The sequence below is a fragment of the Macaca nemestrina genome, chromosome 7 (assembly GCF_043159975.1).
Source record: "Macaca nemestrina isolate mMacNem1 chromosome 7, mMacNem.hap1, whole genome shotgun sequence".
Classification (NCBI taxonomy): domain Eukaryota; kingdom Metazoa; phylum Chordata; class Mammalia; order Primates; family Cercopithecidae; genus Macaca; species Macaca nemestrina.
In genome coordinates this window covers 51,743,727-51,761,999 of record NC_092131.1, presented here as the reverse complement: position 1 = coordinate 51,761,999, position 18,273 = coordinate 51,743,727, and the positions used below count along the sequence as shown (strand labels likewise).

At 37.6% G+C, this 18,273-nt stretch overlaps 1 protein-coding gene across 8 annotated transcripts in view; it reads left to right on the top strand.

The window, feature by feature from the left end:
- Positions 1 to 18,273, top strand: part of LOC105473593 (pellino E3 ubiquitin protein ligase family member 2) — a 196,783-nt gene that overhangs the window by 152,791 nt on the left and 25,719 nt on the right. For 4 of the 8 annotated variants that reach the window (XM_024790243.2, XM_071100118.1, XM_024790245.2 and 1 more), the window contains one exon: positions 9,887 to 10,034. The exons of the other annotated variants lie outside the window; for them this stretch is intronic. In XM_024790243.2, coding sequence (XP_024646011.1) covers positions 9,996 to 10,034 — 39 coding nt within the window. In that variant the 5' untranslated portion in view covers positions 9,887 to 9,995. The remainder of the gene's footprint in view (positions 1 to 9,886; positions 10,035 to 18,273) is intronic. 8 annotated transcript variants of the gene reach the window in all.

Genomic DNA, 18,273 nt, shown 5'->3' with positions numbered 1-18,273 from the left:
AAGGTATTGCAATAGGAATTTCCAATATGGGGCAAGAGATGAAAAACTGAAAAAAATAAAGACAGCCATAGTAAATTGTGGGTATATATCAAGTGGTCTCAAATATGTGTAAATGGTGTCCTAGAAAGATAAGTGGAGGTAAAGGTAGCAATTTTAAAAGACCAAACTTCTTCAAATATGATGAGAATGATAAAATCTAAGAACCAAGAAGCTCAGTGAGCTCTAAAAAGAAATAAAGAAAACTGTAGTAAGACACATGACAGTCAAATTGTTGAAAAGCAATAATAAATAGAAAATCTCAAAATCATCCAAAGAAAAAAGGCAATATGCACAGAGGAACAAAAAGTAAGAATGAAACAATTAAACAGAAACACTGCAAGTTAGAAGACCATGGACCAACATCTTTAAAGTACTGAAGGGGAGGGACAGAAGTAGGGGGAAACAAAGGAAGACTATCACCCTAGAATTTAGCATAAGTTTCTTCAGAAGTGAAAGAGAAATAAAGACTTTATTTCAGAAAAACAAAAGCTAAAACTAGTTACCACCAGCACACCTGCACAACAAAAAATGTTAAACTTTTCCAGGCTGAAGGAGAAAACAACAGATGGAAATTTAGATTTAAATGAGGGGAAATATGAAAGACATTTCTTTTTTATTTTTGATCTCTTTAAAAGAACATTGACTTTTAAGCCAAATTAATAATAATGTATGGGGTTTATAACATACATAGAAATAAAATGATAGCAGCATCAAGGATAGGAGAGAGGAGACCATAAGATTCTTGCATTGTTTAACCCAGGAATACAAGGTTGGTTAATCATTCAAAAGTTAGTCAATGTAATTCTACAGACTAAAAAGAAAATGATATAATCATCTCCATATGCATGCACAGAAAGCACGGGATAAGTTAAACATTCATTATAAAATCTCTTGGGAAACTAGGAATAGATGAAACTTCCTGACTTGATAAAGGATGTTTTTGAAAAACTTAACAGGTAACCACACTTACTTGTTTTGTTTCACAACAGTATGATTATGCACATAGAAAAATCCTACAGTAGAAACAAAACAAGAGAAGCTATTCACACTAGTAAGTCTGTTTAGTGGACTTGTAGGATACAAGACCAATATACAAAAAAAGTTTTTCTATACTAGCAATAAGTAATAGAGAATGGAAAATTTGAAGGCAAAGCATTTAAGATATCATTTGAAATACTTGTGGATAAATTTAACAAAATGCTTGCAATATTGTATACTCTATAAACTGCAAAACATTGTTGAGCTAAGGAAGACCTAAATAAAATGGAGATACAAACCATATTTATGGCTATTATTGACATACCATATTCACTTGCTATTATTTAGATACCAATTTTTCCAAAATTGGTATACATTCAGCACTATTCCAACAAAAATCCCAGATTGCCTGTTTTGTGACAAAAAATTTAAATGTATGTTTGCTGTATCATCCAGCAATCCCCTTCCAGGTGTTTACCCAGTAGAAATGTATGTATCTGGGGATATGCACCCCAGCTATATTTGTGAAAGCCAAAAACTGGAAATAGTATAAATGTCCTTCAAATGTCCATACAATGGAATAACTACTAGTAGAGAAAAAGGAACAAACTACCAAGACACATAATAACATACATAAATCACAAAAGGTTTTGGTAAAGACGCTGAGTATGTAAGACTACATATTAAGTTTGTTTGTATGGAATTCCAGAAAAGATGTAGCTCTAGTGACAGAAAGCCCATCAGTGGTTGCTGGGAAAGGCAGGCAGTTTCAGGGACTGGCTGCGGAGAGTCATGAAGGAACTGTTTGGGGTGACGGGACGGTTCTATATCTTGACTAAAGTGGCGGTTACATGACTCTTTTCATTTGTCAAAACTCCTCAAATTGTGCATTTAAAACTGGTGTATGTTAGTAAATGTAAACTATACTTCGATGAAGCTGATTTTTCAAGTATGGAAAAGTTTTTCATAAAGTACGTTTGACAATTTGGTAATCCTTGTGTGAGTAAACAGTATGATGGATTCCTCAAGAAGCGAACACACTCTTTTTCTGAAGTGACAAAAGTAGAACTGTTTACTTTGCCTGGGATCAGCCCATGTGCAGGTTATGAAGTTCTGTTAACGTGACTTCCTAATGAATGAATATGGACACATCTGTGTTCAGCTTAAATAACCGGGAGAGTAAAGAGATTTGAAGCCATGTATTTTGAAGAAAATGAGAAGGAATGAGAGGTGTTTCACCAAGGGAAGGAATCACTGGAGGTGAGATGAGGTACAGTGAGGCTGTCTCTAGATATTTGAAATACTCTAGAATGTGGAGGGATTGGGGTTGTTTTTTTTTTTTTTTCTTAAATGTTCTGGCTACAGGGAGATAGCTGTCTACCCACCACAAAGCTTCGCGGTTATTCGAGTTTGGTAACTTTTTAGACTGGATACCGTTGACAAAGGCAGTATGCTGTAAAGGAGATTCTAAACACTTCTGAAGAATAGGCTCGTTTCAGCTTGTGTTAATACATGGTAACTGTGTTAATACATGGCAACTGATGCCGCAGATGACTCAGATTCAACAGCCACTCATTTCTATTGCTTGATCTCTCTGCCCCAGCTGACTGTTTTGCTTACTGCTTGTTTCTGTTCATTCGTTCATAAGTTCATTCTTACAAATTTGATTTGCACAGTGCCATTCTTTGCTGGTTCTTCTGTTACTTCTCTTAATGTTGTTGTTTTCTAATGATGGAAACGGGATTTGATGGATGACTGAACTACATCGCTTTCAACTACATCGCTTTTCAAAGTGATTTCCAATCCTATGGTCTCTTAAATTACAAACGATTACAGAATTCATATAAATCCTCTCCCCTAAAATTGGAAATTATTTTGTAAAGAAACAAAGAAAAGAGTATGCAATGCAGTATAGACTTGCCCATCCACTTAGGAAATGTCTTACCCTCTCCAAGTCAGTTTCCTTATTTTGCAAAATGGAGATAACAATATTCACACCTCACGGTGATTGTGTGGATCAGATGACTGCAGTAAAACAATAAATGCGAAAATACTGTGCCTTGAAAAAGCACTAGCTACCCAGAATTTTCACTGATTTGGTTATTAAGGTGTATATGTTTATATTATAAATCTGTGTGGGTTTCTTATTTGTTAGTTGGAGTTGTATCCATGCAGGAGATTTTATACTTGTAGATGGCTAATCTGATTAAACTTCACACATAAATATATTGACTGAAGAGTGCTGACTTTCCGTCCCCCATAAATAAGACTTGTCTGCTCTGGTTATCACATAGTTTGACTCTCGAAAAGTTGCTTTGGTGGGTGATGTCTTTAGGGTTTAGTCATTCAGCATAGGCTTTATCTATAAGAGGGCAACATATTATTTGTTGAATTTATTTACATTCTGTCTCTTTCCAAAAGTACTAGAGGCAGGACAAGTTTATTTTAAGCAGCGATTTACAGGCAAAATCCTAAGGCAAATCTATCCTTTCATTTATTTGTCTTGCTTTAGCTGGACAGCGAGTATAATAACCTAATGTTGACCCTGGTATTTTTAGCTGCAGTTCTAGGAGTTTTGTTCCACAGTAACACCCAAGGAATAAACATTTTATCTACTACAGGGATAGACTTTTTAATCAATAATAATAGTCATATTGATTTAATAATGAATTAGATCTGAATCCCCAGTGTATTCAATATCAAGCCATTTAACTTTTCTTGTTGATTTTTTTTTATTATATGCAAAAGGATCATCACAGATTTTTTTTTCATATCAGAGTATTTTCCCTCAGATGTTCCTCACAACCAATTCTTTTCACCATTAATTTCTAAAGAAATGTAAATTTTAATTTTAATATAGCTGAGACTGGGGAGGGGATGATAAAAATAATTCTTCACCATAGATAGAATGTATTCTCACAATGTGAAGTAACATTTAAAATCTGTGCCACGGCTTTCCTCTTTGGCCGGTTTGTAAGGTTTTAGTCACATGCTAAAGGACTCATGGTTAGTTGACGTTAGGGCTGAGCCTCAAGCTGAGTGCCTTGTTTCTGATCTAACTCTGTGTCCCCTGGCACAGGATGTCCTAGTGCTGTTGCTGTCCCTGCATTGATTCTTGTGTTATATAATATCCCTGACTTTTTTGGATCATATTCTCAACCAAATATAGCCAGAATGTAAAAGTTTTAATATAGAATATGCTCAAGGGTAACCATTTTTGTGTATAATAACTTTTACCCATTTTTTTTAAGTGAGTCCTGTTTTATCTGGGGGGTTGTTTATAGATTTTCTACACTCTGATGTTAAATGCCTTGATTCTTTTGCTCAAGGATGTACAGTGACACGATCTTGGCTCATTGCAACCTCTGCCTCCCAGGTTCAAGCAATTCTCCTGCCTCAGCCTCCTGAGAAGCTGGGATTATGGGTGCCCACCACCATGCCTGGCTAATTTTTTTGTACTTTTAGTAGAGACAGGGTTTCACCATGTTGGCCAGGCTGGTGTTGAATTGCTGACCTCAGGTGATCCTCCCACCTTGGCCTCCCAAAGTGCTGGGATTACAGGTGTGAGCCACCACGCCCAGCCTAGTGACCCAAGATTTCTTTACCCCACATTTCTTTTAAATATTCAGCCAATTGACAAATACTGATAAACATACAAGAATGCAGGATATAGAATTTTTATGAGCCCTTATTGAAAAAATTACCAGAAGACAAATTTCAGCCAAAAAAAGAGGTGAATGGAAAGCTATCATCTAAACATTGAATTACACTCTATCTGAAGGACTAAAACAAATGAGGAAATGATTGCCACAGAATAGAATGTAAATGATATTATTCCGACGATGTAGAAATAATAGAACTTATAAAAGGTGGGCGAGGAAGGAAAGAAAAGGAGAGAGGTTCTGTAAGCATGCTAATATCCTCAGATTTTATAGCTGGGAGACAAAAATTATCACTTAAAACAGGAAGATATACGTAAAGGTTAAAAAAGCAAACAGCAATAAACAGTTTAAAAATAATTGAAAGTGTGCACAGAAGGATGACAGAAAATGAAAATAGTCTTACTCATCATTGTTCTTATTAGAGAGTTAATGGGCACAAACATTTTTATAGTTGGATGCATAAAAGTAACTGTAGGAATAGGAATATGCCCCTTCTCAGTGATCACATAAAATACAGGTAAGGCAAAGAAAGCACAGATTACAATGCAGAAGATTTTTTTTAAAAGCAACAGAAGCTCAGAAGTTGAAAACGTTTTTAAAAATACTATTTGCAAAATAGCATAAAAAATGTAAAACACAGTTGATGCTCATTATTCACAGATTCCATGTTTACAAAGTTACCTACTGACTAAAATTTACTTGTAACTCCCAAATTAATACTCAGGGTCCTTTTGCAATTATTTGTGGATGTATGCACAGTGGCAAGATATGTGAGTAGCCTCCCCAGGGCACACGTTCCCAGGTGAGGCCCAACTAGGCAAAGCTCTGCCTTCTTGCTTCACTTCTCATACTGTCAACAAGTGTTCTTTGCATGGTCTATTCAGGGATAAGTTTTTCTCACTTTTGTGCTTTTCTTGGTGATTTCACTGTTTGAAATGTCGCCCAAGCGTGGTGTTGAAGTGTTCTCTAGTGTTCTTAGGTGCAAGAAGACTGATGTACCTTACAGAGAAAATGCATGTTAGATTATCATTGTTCAGTTAAAGTGCTCTTGACTGTGAGTTCGATGGAAATGAATTAACAATACAGTACACCAGAAAAAGGAGGAGGAGATTTGTTAATACGTACATGAAGGCCACACTGGAAAGTGCTACAGTAACATGTACAGTGTATTACGAAGCTATGGGAAAAATGGGAAAATGGCTAAATGATGGGAAAGTGGCTAAATGTGGAAGTTCATGATATGACAGCCAGTTTAAAAAGCATAGTGGACAATATTGTTCTGAAACTGAAAGCCAAAGAAATTTATGGTCACATTACCCAGGGGCGGGAAAATGGTAAACCCTTCTTGGTTAGTGTTTCGTTATAAAGATTATTATGTGATTATTTGTAAGAAATATATATTAAGTGAGGTATTTTTAAACAGAAAAACAGAAAACAAGTATTTGATCATTTGACAAAAGCGTTGCAACAAGCGCCTCCGAGGAACTGAATCCTGTATTTTCCTTAGGAGCAGTGGCTCAGTATTCAGTAAATCAATGTTTGTGACTACTTGATAGAATATAACTGTGAATAATGAGAATTGACTGCACTTAGGGATAAATCTAACAAAAGATGTGGAAACCTTTATGCAGAAACCTATAAAAACATTGCTGAGAGAAGCTGAGGACCTAAATATATGGAGAGATACGCCATGTTCATGGATCAGAAAACTCAACAGTGATGTGAATTCTACCAAAATCTGTAAATTCAGTACAATACCAATCAAAATCCCAGCAGACTTTTTAATAGAAATTAATAAGCTGATTCTAAATTTCATTTGAAAATGTGAAAAACCTAAAATTGCCAAAACTACTTTGAAACATAAGAACAGAGTTGGAGTATTCACAGTGACTTCAAGACTTTATTTTAAAGCTACAGTAATTAAGATAGTGTGGTATTGGTGTAAAGATAGATAAATAATTCATCACAGTGGAGCCCAGAAATAGACCCATATATATGGACATGGTTTTTGACAAAGATGCGAAGGCAATTCTGTTGAAAAAGGATAGTCTTTTAAACAGACGGTGCTGTTTCATTTATACATGCAGAAATATGAATTTGATTTATAATCTTCACTGTGTACAAAACTTAGTTCATCATGGATCATAAAACTAAATATAAAACTTCTAAAAGAAAACAGAAGAAAAATCTTCACAACTTTGAGTTAGGCAAAAATTTCTTAGATATAAAACCAAAAATGTGATTTATAAAAGAACAAATTGATAAGTAGACATCAAAGTTAAGAACTTATACCCTTTGGAATAAACTCTTCAGAGAATGCAAAGACAAGGTACACAGACTGGTAGAAAATATTTGCAAATCATTTATCTGATAAAGAATATGTATTCAGAATGTATAAACTCTCAAAACAACAATAAGAAAATCCAATTTGTGAAAATAGGCAAAAGAATTGAACAGAGACTTCCCCAAAGAAGATATATAGATGTCATATTTATATATGAAAATATTATCAGCCTCATTAATCATTAGGGAAATACAAATTAAAACCACAATGAGATATCACTACACACTCATATGGATGGCTAACATTAAAAGACTGACAATCCCAAAAGTTGGCAGGATTAACCCAATGTTCATCAACAGACGAATGAATGAACAAATTGTGGTATATCATTAAAACTGAATACTCTGCAATAAAAATAAAAAAAAAAAGATAATGAACTGTTGATACATGCATATGCTGAAAACAAACTATAGCTTTTATAAGCACTGTGACTGTTGAAATGTTTAGCTAATATTTCTAAACATAAAGCCAAAATCCTAGAAATATTAAAGAAAGATGGAGAATTCTTCACTTAATCTAGGAGTGAGGAAAGCTTTTCTAATTATAAAGTAAAATCCAGAAATCATAAAGAAAATACTGATGAGTTTGACTATAGAAACTTTTTTAAAAATCTGCATGACAAAAAATAAACACACAACACTTTAAGTCAAAACACAAATGAGTGGGAAGATTTGCAACTCATATCACAGACAATAGAAATCTTTTTTAGTATATAAAGACTGCCTGTGTCAATAAGAGACAAGCAACCCAAAAAATAATTAGCAAAGGATATAAACTGTTCATAGTAAATAAAAAAAGAGATAACTCTTAAACATTCTTAAAAGCCTTATTCATAATAGTAGAAATGCTAATTAAAAGCACTATGAGATGATTCTTTTCACATATCAGAAGGTAAAGATACCTGCCATTTTACACTTTACTCCCTATAGTGGTGACAGTGGGGAAAACATACTCTCATATAGTTCTGGTGAGAATGCAAGTTGGTGTAACTTCTATGAAAAGTAGTTTGACAATAACTATCAATATCAGAAGTGGACATACCATGTACCATTTGATCGAGCAATTTTGTTTCTAGCAATTTGTCCTATAGATATATTTCCCTATATGCAAAACGAATACCTGCATATTTATTACAGTACTGCTTGAAAATGTACTTTAAATAATTTAATGTCTGCTAAAAAATGCATTAAATAAGCCATGCTGCATGTATACATCAGAAAGAATGAGACAGCACTGTAACTACATTATATAGATAATTCTATAAGTTATTGTGTTAAAGAAGCAGGGAACAGAACACTGTAAGCAGTATGCTATCATTTCTGATGTGTATACTATGCTAGTATAGGCATAGACTTTTCTCTGGAAGGATATATAAGAACTAGTAGTAGTGGCTTTCTTAGTGATAGAAGATTGGAATTGGAAGGGAGATACTATTCACTGGTAACATTTAGTAACTTGTGTACATATTACCTTACTTAAAATATCTTTTGCTCTACAAATCAGTCAAGAACCCGAGGGACCCCATAAAATTAAGTGTTATAGAGATTATAAATGTTATAGTAATCAAAACAATTGACTAATAGTAATTATGTGTTGTGTACTGTTCTTTGGGTACTTTGCAAACATCTGAGTTTTTCCAGCAAAACCCTTCAAGGTAGTTGTACTTTTCGGATTAAGAAATAGATTCAGGGTATGGCCTAAGAATACACAGCTAATAAGGAGCCTTTTAAGAAGTTCAGTTTAATGATGCTTGAGGAGTAACATCCGGATATATCCAGGCTTTGAAGAAAAACATTTGTGAATGGCATTGCGTGATGGCAGATACTTCTGAGGAAGGCATTCATTATTTTACTCAAAATCGTGTATACTAAGGTTGTAATTTGCATGTTTCCAGCAGACTCAACATCTTGAAAATACCAACTGTCAAAATATATTTTGCTTTTTGAGAATAAATATTTTCATGATTCTGTATAACTAGAATGTGGTCTTATTGATCTGGTTTTATTCCATAAAGAAAATGAGCTTATTCAGCAGATGAACAAATTTTAAATTTAGGCCAAGTCTTAAAAAATTCAAGTAAAATAAGGGAAAAATTTGAATCTTCCCCTTTTTGTTTACATCTTTTCAATGGGGACTTTGGCTTCTATCGCTATAAATAATCAATAGGATGTTGTATTTTGTTTTCTTTGGAGCCTATCCTCGTAAGTTTCAATCTTTGTATTCCTCAGTACTCAAGAGTTCATTTTGACAGCTGATAAACTGGGTTACATATTAAAACAATTACATGGTAAGTGATTGGGTATCTTAGTATAAAATCGATTTATGTCAGATTCAATTTACAGCATCTGGAAGTTTGCCTGCTCATGCCAACAAACTAGGACTTGCATTTACTACTGACTCACTATAACACACAGTATATTGTGGATGCCTATATACTTTTTCTCCAGTGCTCTTTAGAAACAAGTTATGTACCTTGTTTTACCTAGTAAGTGCATTTTTTAAAGAGCAATAGGCAAATCGAATTATTGAACAAGGAATTTTGCTTTTTCAACTTAGTCATTTGCAGGATGCTTTATTTTTGCTTATGATTCGTTTTTGTTAGGTTTACTTGTTCAAAGTTTTGCTTCCCATGGCGAGTAGCTCATATATATGTCAATACTTAAATATTTAGAGAAGTAAATGTAGGATGTCACAGCAGATAGATTCATATGCATCCTTTAAAGCATTATCTGTTGACTAAATAGATGTCTTCTCACAAAATTTACCAAATCCTGTTCTTACATGAGACTGCAGTTAGATTTTCTCTCTCTCTTAGTCTTAATATGTACAATAAGAAATCTTATTATTTTAATTTTTACTATAGCACTTGGCATTTCACAAGAATGTTGCACCTTCATTTCTTCCTCTGCGGCATTTTGCTCACATCTGGAAATGTAAAATGTTCAAAAGCAAACGCAATGCTGTTTTAAAGAATGGGGTTGTTCAGGGTCACTTTCTCCATCTCTTATCAGGTAAGTGTGGCCCTCCCTAACTTTCTTCTCTAGGTGACCTTGGGTGGTCCTTACTGCAGGATCAGTCCTTGAAGTGACCAGCAGTTATGACGCCTGCTGTGTGTATGTTGAGATGGGTGTGATTTCAGAGCATTGCCTCACACTGTGGTATGTGACGCTTTCAGGTCTGTACCCCTGCTGCCTCCTCTCATGCTTTGTAGGGAGTTGCTACACTGAGTCGGTGTGAGATATCGTCAGAGTCTGCATTAAAGTGTGCACTTTCTCAACTGAGACCAAAAGGCAGAACTTTGAAAGTCCTGATTGGCTTTCATTTATGGTAACTAGTGTACAGTGCCTGGTTGATAATGTAAACATGTCTATATAGATATGTGACTGAATCACAGCATTCCTATGTGGGAAGGCTAGACTTTGCCCCTATTTTCCAAAAGATATGGGACGAATAAAGCAATAAAAAGAATTGATTGGGTTGGGTGCAATGGCTCACAGCCATAGCCCCAGCACTTTAGGAGGCCAAGGCAGATAGACTGCTTGAGCCCAGTAGTTCAAAACCAGCCTAGCCAACATGGATAAAACCCATCTTTACAAAAAAATACAAAAAATTAGGTGGGTGTGGTGGTGTGTGCCTGTGGTCCCAGCTACTCGAGAGGCTAAGTCAGGAGAATTGCTTGTGCCTGGGAGATTGAGGCTGCAGTGAGCCATGACCATGCCACTGTATTCCAGCCAAGGTGACAAAGTGAGACCCTGTCTCAAAAAAAATAAAAATAAACATAAATAAAAATAAAAAAGTTTGCACATTAGGCTGACTTGATACGTTCTAAAACACAATGAAAAAATCCATACAAACTTGAATATGAACCTTTCACTTGTTTAGCAATTTGTCATAAACTGGGTAGATACAGGAGCTGAAATATCTCAGCTGTTAGACAGCAATGACCTTTCTGGGGACAAGGCCAGCACTTGTACAGGTGACAAAAATGAGGCCAGAGGCCTAACTTGCCCAGAGTCCCACAGGCAGCCCGTGTTGGATTGGAGATTGAGCCCAATCTGTACTATTAGCCAAATAATACACTGCTGTGAATTGAAGGCTGGTTTAAAAAGACTGGAGTTCTTACCCTCAAGGAGCTTTTCATCTGATTGGAAGTGGTAGGATTCCTGGGAACAGATGTCCACAAAGCATGTGAATGTCACCTGCCCAGCTCTCTGGCTGCAACCCTTGGTGTTCATGTTTTCCCAACTATGTTCAAGTCAGATCATCTTCTGAAACTAGTACCACCAGCCAGATCTAGCTTCTTTGTACTTGGGAGTCATCCCAAATTAGAAACAGGCTCTCCTCACACATTCTTACTCTCTCTGGTGTCTGTGCTTGCTGATAGATTGAGCGTGTCTGCCCCAGCCCTGTCCAGCACTCTGTGTGCCATAGATTCTGTGCCAGGGTTTATCGAATAGCTCAGTAAACCAATCCAGGATGGGCTCAGGAGTGGCCCAGGGCCAAGTTCAAAGCTATTGCCTCTAACAAATAGGCCTATCATTTTGATTTACTAGAAAATGATGTTCATTCTGATGAAATCCAAGTTAGCACTTTTTGACTTTCTTATCGTAGCCATGGTTCAGGCACTTGTTTGAAATGTGGTTCCTTGAAAAGATAGAATATTTTAAAGAGTGTGTTTCATGCAACATAAATTGTGAATTCCTTTAGCCACCTCCTCTCTTTAGAAATAGTGCTCATACATATTTTAAACATAAATTGACAAAGATGGCAGAGACCTCATCTTCCCTGTAGCAAATTGAACCAGACTGATTGAGGATTTATTGCCTAATTATACTTGTCAGCCTGACATAAAAGTCATTAGTTCTAGAAAAATATGTTTGTCATACCAGGATTATCTCTAATTAATACAGTCAATATCTAGCATATACTTAAAGCCAAACGCTATAGTGGTTTCCAAAGTATGTGTTATGGACTGCAGGGAACTGCTGTAAATACAGGTTCATATTTGAAGAGAGAAAATGCCATGTTTTATATACATCATTTCCTCTGCTTTGAATCCAGTGAAATCAGTGCTACTGATATTGACTCCCTTTGTTAATGAATTATAAAGGTAGTAGCTGGAAGATCAGAGAGGTTATGGTTGGTGAGGATCTGAACTCGGATTCAAACCTGGTCCAGTGTGTTGTTTTTCCAGCATCAGAGTCCACTAGCCAAGTTAATCTCTGTAGTATCTACCTGTGGTTATTCCATTTTTCTAAAGTACATGTAAAGTTTGAGCTCAGCAGAATAAAACCATTGAGAGAGCTAGTTTGATATAAATGTTTTTTTCTGTCCGATGTTTAAGCATTTGCTGGATTATCAGTGGCTACTGCGTGAGGTGATGAAATTTTAGATGCAATTAGTATCATGCCTCACGGGACAATTAGTGCATGCCCATATATGTTTGATACCCTCTAGTCCTCACCTTGCTCTGCCTCTACATCACAGTGTGCACAGTGCTTGAGATGGTAAAATCGTTCAGCAGTTATTTCCAGGCTGCTGCACGCTCACTGTAAACTCATTCATTTGCTCATAAATGTGCAGCTTTCTGCCATAAACATCAAAAGTTATTTCTGAACAACCAAGGTTTGACTCATTGGCCCCACTCAGACCTACCCCCAAACAGTTTTATTACTCTGTTTTCCCATACCAATTAAAATGTTTCTACAGCAATACACCTTGTCATAGAAAGCTTGTATTTCATAACCAGAGCCACTGTGAGAGGTCTGTGTCATTTTTCCAATTTCATTCGGTCCTTTCTGTAGTAGTCGTTTTGTGTAGTTACTTATTTAGATTTTATGATGGACTGAAATATTAAATTACAAACTAGATTTAACAGTTAAAGTGGCTGAAAATAAACTTGTCTAAAACACACATCATCGGCAGGGGAGCCGATACTTAGGCTATGATGTCGTATTAAATAGTGCCATGTTGTGGCCATTATTCAGAAGGCTGTTGAGAACACAAGCTTACATTATGCTTCTTAGTAGAACCCCAAAGACAAAGAGGTCACTAGCTGTCCCAATAGAGCGTTCAGGACGTTTCCTAGCCCTGCCCCCATCAGGCAAACTGTTAGAGAACCTCTGACTTCTTCACAGAGAGCAGATCGCGTGAGCACAGGCAGAGTGAGGAGATGCGTGCTCAGCCCAGAGCACATCCAGCCCCAGAGACTCTTTCTTCCTAGGTGTTTTGCGGGGACCTGAAAGGCAGGAACAGTGAGCAGCCTTAGAGAAGAGCACCACGTTCAGATATGTGGTGCAGAGCTCTTCAGAACAGCTTGGTATCTAGAAAAGGTTGCTTCAGTATATAAGCCACACCAGGTCTCTGGCCCTCTACTTTTGAGAGGCAAAAACAACCCTAATTATATCTACACACAAAGAAGAATATGCAGGGTGTGCTCATATCAAAAACATTCATTTGATTTAGCCAGACTATTGTGTGGCCCAGGAACAATAATTGCAGTTCTATAATAGTCAACTTCCAGGATGTCTAGACAAGAGGGATATTAAACTCCTGAGTCATTTGGTACTAAGAAAGACTTCATAATAAAAAAATTAGGTGTCCTTTGAAGAAAAAGAATTTCATTGTATTTGAAGTGCAGATGCAAGCATGCTCATGTATGTGCACACATGCATACACACACACATGCACACTGTATTCCCTTAAATGATGCAGACTCTAATAAGGCATACTTTTTTGGTATACGTCATACATGTAGTTTGAAAAGTGGATTCATAGTTTCTAACATACGTGGTGATTTTCTTCTTCTGCCTTCCTAGTGTCCCTTCTATTCTTGCTCTAAATGTATTAAGGACTACAAAAATCTCCATGTGACACACTTGGTGGCCTTTGTCTTCTCTGGCAATACTTATTCACAGATACTTTTTATAGTCTATAATCATTTTAAATATTAATACAAAATTTTCTCCACATCTCAGTCTTCTAATCGGAGATTATAACAATAAAAATGCATATGTGCTTTAAACACAAACAACCTCTTAACATACATTCAGGAGGACATAGCACTTCCATTAGAAACATAGACCCTGCTCTGTGTGGAGTCGCTGCTGCCTGCCATGGTAGACATATCTATCCCATGCTCTTGGGTGCAGGTAAGACGTATGCACAGATAACCATAGTGTCTTGGGTGATGAGTCACATAAGTGCTCTGGTACCAGTAGGCCTTGTAAGCTGATCGTTTCAGTTATCTTTTGTTGTGTAGAAAACTACCACAGAATTTAGTGACTTCACAAAAACCATTCTGTTTTATTCATTATTTTGTGGGTTAGGAATCTGGGAAGGGCACTGCTGAGTAGTCAGTCTCTGGTCCACATCTGGGGCAACTGGAGCTGGAGGATCCACTCTCACGGAGGCTTCTCCACGCACCTGTCTGCATCTTGGTGCTCCCAGGCCTCCCTCTCCCCATGTGGCATTTCATTCTCCAGGCCCTCTCCCTGTTGCTTTGGCTTCTTGGAGCCTAGTGGCATGTGTGTAGTCAGGCTTCTTGCCCACAGCTGGGAACCCCCAGAGCAGCAAACAGAAGCTGCAGGCCTTCCCTGAGCTAGTATCAGAAGTCCCATGTGTCACATCCACGGCATTCTCTTGGTCAATGAACAAGCTACTGAAGCCAGCCCAGATGCCAGATGATACATGAAGATTGCACAAAAGCATCGTCAGAACAGAAAGTTAAGGGCTGTAGAAAAGCTGATTATAAAATTCCTTTGAGGAATAAATCAGATTTGTAGCTACTGGTTGCCCAACAACTACTTTGTTTTTGAGGAGAAAAAGTGAAATGTTACACATTGTTTTGTATTTGATTTTTGCCTTAACACAGTGAAATCAGCCCATCTTTGACTCCCTGTTGGATTAATTATGATGGTAATAATGCTTAACTGTATGTGAGCAACAGTGGCAAGAGAGGGCTCAGGGGTGACATGAAGCTTTTAAGTGTGAGTGACTGTTGTGCTATTGACTGAAATAGGAAACCCAGAAGGAGAAAATGTTTGAACCAAACCATATAATGATGCTGTACACTGCAAGTGACAAAATGCCTAACCTACAGAAGCCTAAAACCCTGATTTTTATTCCAGAGGTCTGGGGACAGGTAGTTCCACGTTTGATTCAGCATCTCAAAGATGTCAGGGCTCTGAGCCAACTTCTGTGAGAGTCTTTTGACCTTCCTCTCATGTTGCAAGGTGGTCTGCTTCCGCTGCAAACATCATGTCGTATTTTAGTGACAGAGAAGGGAAGGAGTCTCTCTCAGTGTCTCTCATCCCCAGGAGCTCCGCACCAGATCTCTGCTAAGTCCCATTGGCTGACAGTGGATCACATTTCCACACGCTAGCCTCAGAGGAGAGAGGGAGAGCTAGCGTTGATGTTGTGAGGCTTTTTCACAGGCAGCCAGCTCAGCCAGCAGAGAGAAGGACATTAGGCAGGCAACCAACGGTGTCTGCCACAGTGATGAATCCCATTTTCTCTCTCCACACAGTTGATAAAGGCTCACTTAGCAGCCTTATAGAGCTTGAATTAAATGGGCTAAATCATAACTATAATAAATTAATATTTTCTGGATGCGTGTGAGTTTCTCTATTGGCTTTCACTTTGTGGTTGAGAGCTACCACTGCTTCTTAACAAATAAAAGATTTAATTGTTTCCCTCATACTTTAAAATTTAGATGAAAATTCTTCAGTAACATGTCCATTAAGACATGTTACCCGTTGTTTATTCTGCAAGATTGCTTTCTGTTCTTTCTGTTATCATAACATATTATATAAGTGCTTTTATGTGTGTATATGGGTTTATAAGAGGAAGAAAATTCTCCAGACATATGAACCATGTTTGTTTTAGAGTCTGGAGACTCACAGAACTCCCTGACATTAGTTTTTAGTTGTAAGTTGAAGCAGGACAGCCAGTTCTAACTGTTCTCATCCCTGAATGGCAAAGTCTGGCAGAACTGAGCCTGTGACACAAGCAGCATAGCAGTAAGAAAATACATAACCTCAGCTGAGAAAAAAATACTTTGACTCATCTGGTCTGGGCATCTGGGATTGCAAAGTAAGGCTTAATTTCTTCAGCTGGATAAAGCTGAAATTCTTTAATCTGTTTATCTGTAATTGTCCAATTATATTTCAACCTAATAACATTTAAACTGTAATAAAGTAGTTTTTATAGACTCAAAACATTTGAGCTGAGAGTATCACTACCGGTACCTTTGCTAGTGAGAAGTAGGAAAGGTGAGGGGAAGACCTGAAGAAAGAAACTCTAAATATCATCTTGTATCTGTAGCAGTTCGTTTGTTCGTTCATTCATTCATTCATTTGACATTAATTGAATGCCTGCCACACTCTTGGTGCTAGGGGTAGAAAAAAAATAAGACTGAACGTGCCTTCGAGGCACAAAGCAGTGTTATGAGAACAGAGATGGCAACCTGCCTTCTCATCACAGCTGTACAATAGAGAAGTGGATATAGGAAATCATTATTGTCTACACCAGCAGTCCCCAACCATTTTGGCACCAGGGACCAGTTTTGTGGAAAACAATTTCTCCACAGACCAGGGAGGCACATGGTTTTGGGATGATTCAAGCACGTTACATTTGTTGTGTACTTTATTTCTATTATTATTACATTGTAATACATAATTAAATAATTATATAACTCACCATAATGTAGAATCAGTGGGAACCCTGAGTTTGTTTTCCAGTAACTAGACAGTCCCATCTGGGGGTGATGGGAGACAGTAACAGATCATCAGGCATTAGATTCTCATAAGGAGCACACAATCTAGATCCCTCACATGCACAGTTCACAACAGGGTTCATACTCCTATGAGAACCTAATGCCGCCACTGATCTGACAGGAGGAGCTCGGGTGGTAATGATAGCGATGGGGAGCAGCTGTAAATACAGATGAAACTTCGCTTGTTCCCTCGCCACTCACCTCCTGCTGTGTGCCCTGGTTCCTAACAGGCCACAGACTGATAGCACTCTGTGGCCCAGGGGTTGGGGACCTCTGGTCTACACAACAAGCTGCTTGAGCTGGTTTTCTTTACAATGTTAAAGAGCTTTCTAAATTTGTGTTGGTGTAGTAAGATCACGGCATTATGTTACAGTAATTGTGTTTGAACTAAGTTATAGTGAATGCCAAGAAAAGGCCCTACCTGCTCTCCTTTCTGATATTCTGGAAATAGATTCCAAAACAACTTAGGGCCTTGGAGAAACTTTTATTTCCAAAATACTGGAAATACTCAAGTCAGTGATTTACTAGAAGCTCTATTTTTGAACCTCGTATTTTAAATGTTAAAAGCTATTTTGAACAATTGATACTTGTAACAAAAAGTTCAATGCCATATATACTTGGCAAACTTTTCTGTAAGACATGACCCAAGAAGGAAAGTGAAAATTGATCTCAGGCTTAAACTCTTCTTTAACTTCCCCTAACCACCTAAATCTGACTCTATTTTAGACTTTAATACATGAAAACGAGGTCATGTGAGCCCTAATTCATGTAACTGAAGGAAGTCCACACTTCCCCATTTATTGGCGATGATTCTGATGGTGGCCTTAGGCTTGCTGGTTTTTACTGCCACCAAATCCCAGTGCTGGCTTCAGTCTCATCTTTTCAGGCCAGCTCAGCCCACGTTTCTGCTTTCCATAGGTGGCAGCCTGTTGGACCCCAGGGCACCAGTACTCTGGGCCCTTGTAGGGCCAGGACCCTTCTCCTGGCTTAGCATTACCAGAGGGAAATCCTTACCAGAACTGGAAGTGACTTCGAGGTGACGATCACACTGGTTCTGAAGTTCCTCAGCCGCCCGTGCTACAGGGTGTGCCTCACCTGCTGCCCCAGAGCCACTCCCTACCTTCATGGGATTTGTTTCTGCCTGCGGTCTCTTTTCCCACTTTCCTACCTTCCCCAAATTCCAAGGCCTCCAAATCACAGCCCGTGGCTAGTACTTTTTTAATCTAAAAGACACAGAAAAGGCATTTTCCTAACCTAAGAGTATTCCCCTTTCCTAACCCTGGCCATTTGCCTTAAACAACATACAAAAATGGCAGAAGTCTGAAATCATAAATTTTCTTTAAATTGGCTCAACGTTCAGGGCATCCTACATCAGTGTTTTCTTTCTGTTTTGGGAGCTTGGGTAAGACTCCCCTTTGCTGTGGGCATTTTCCAGATAAGGTGATGCTTTCGCTAGAAATACCCTTTTTTCATGT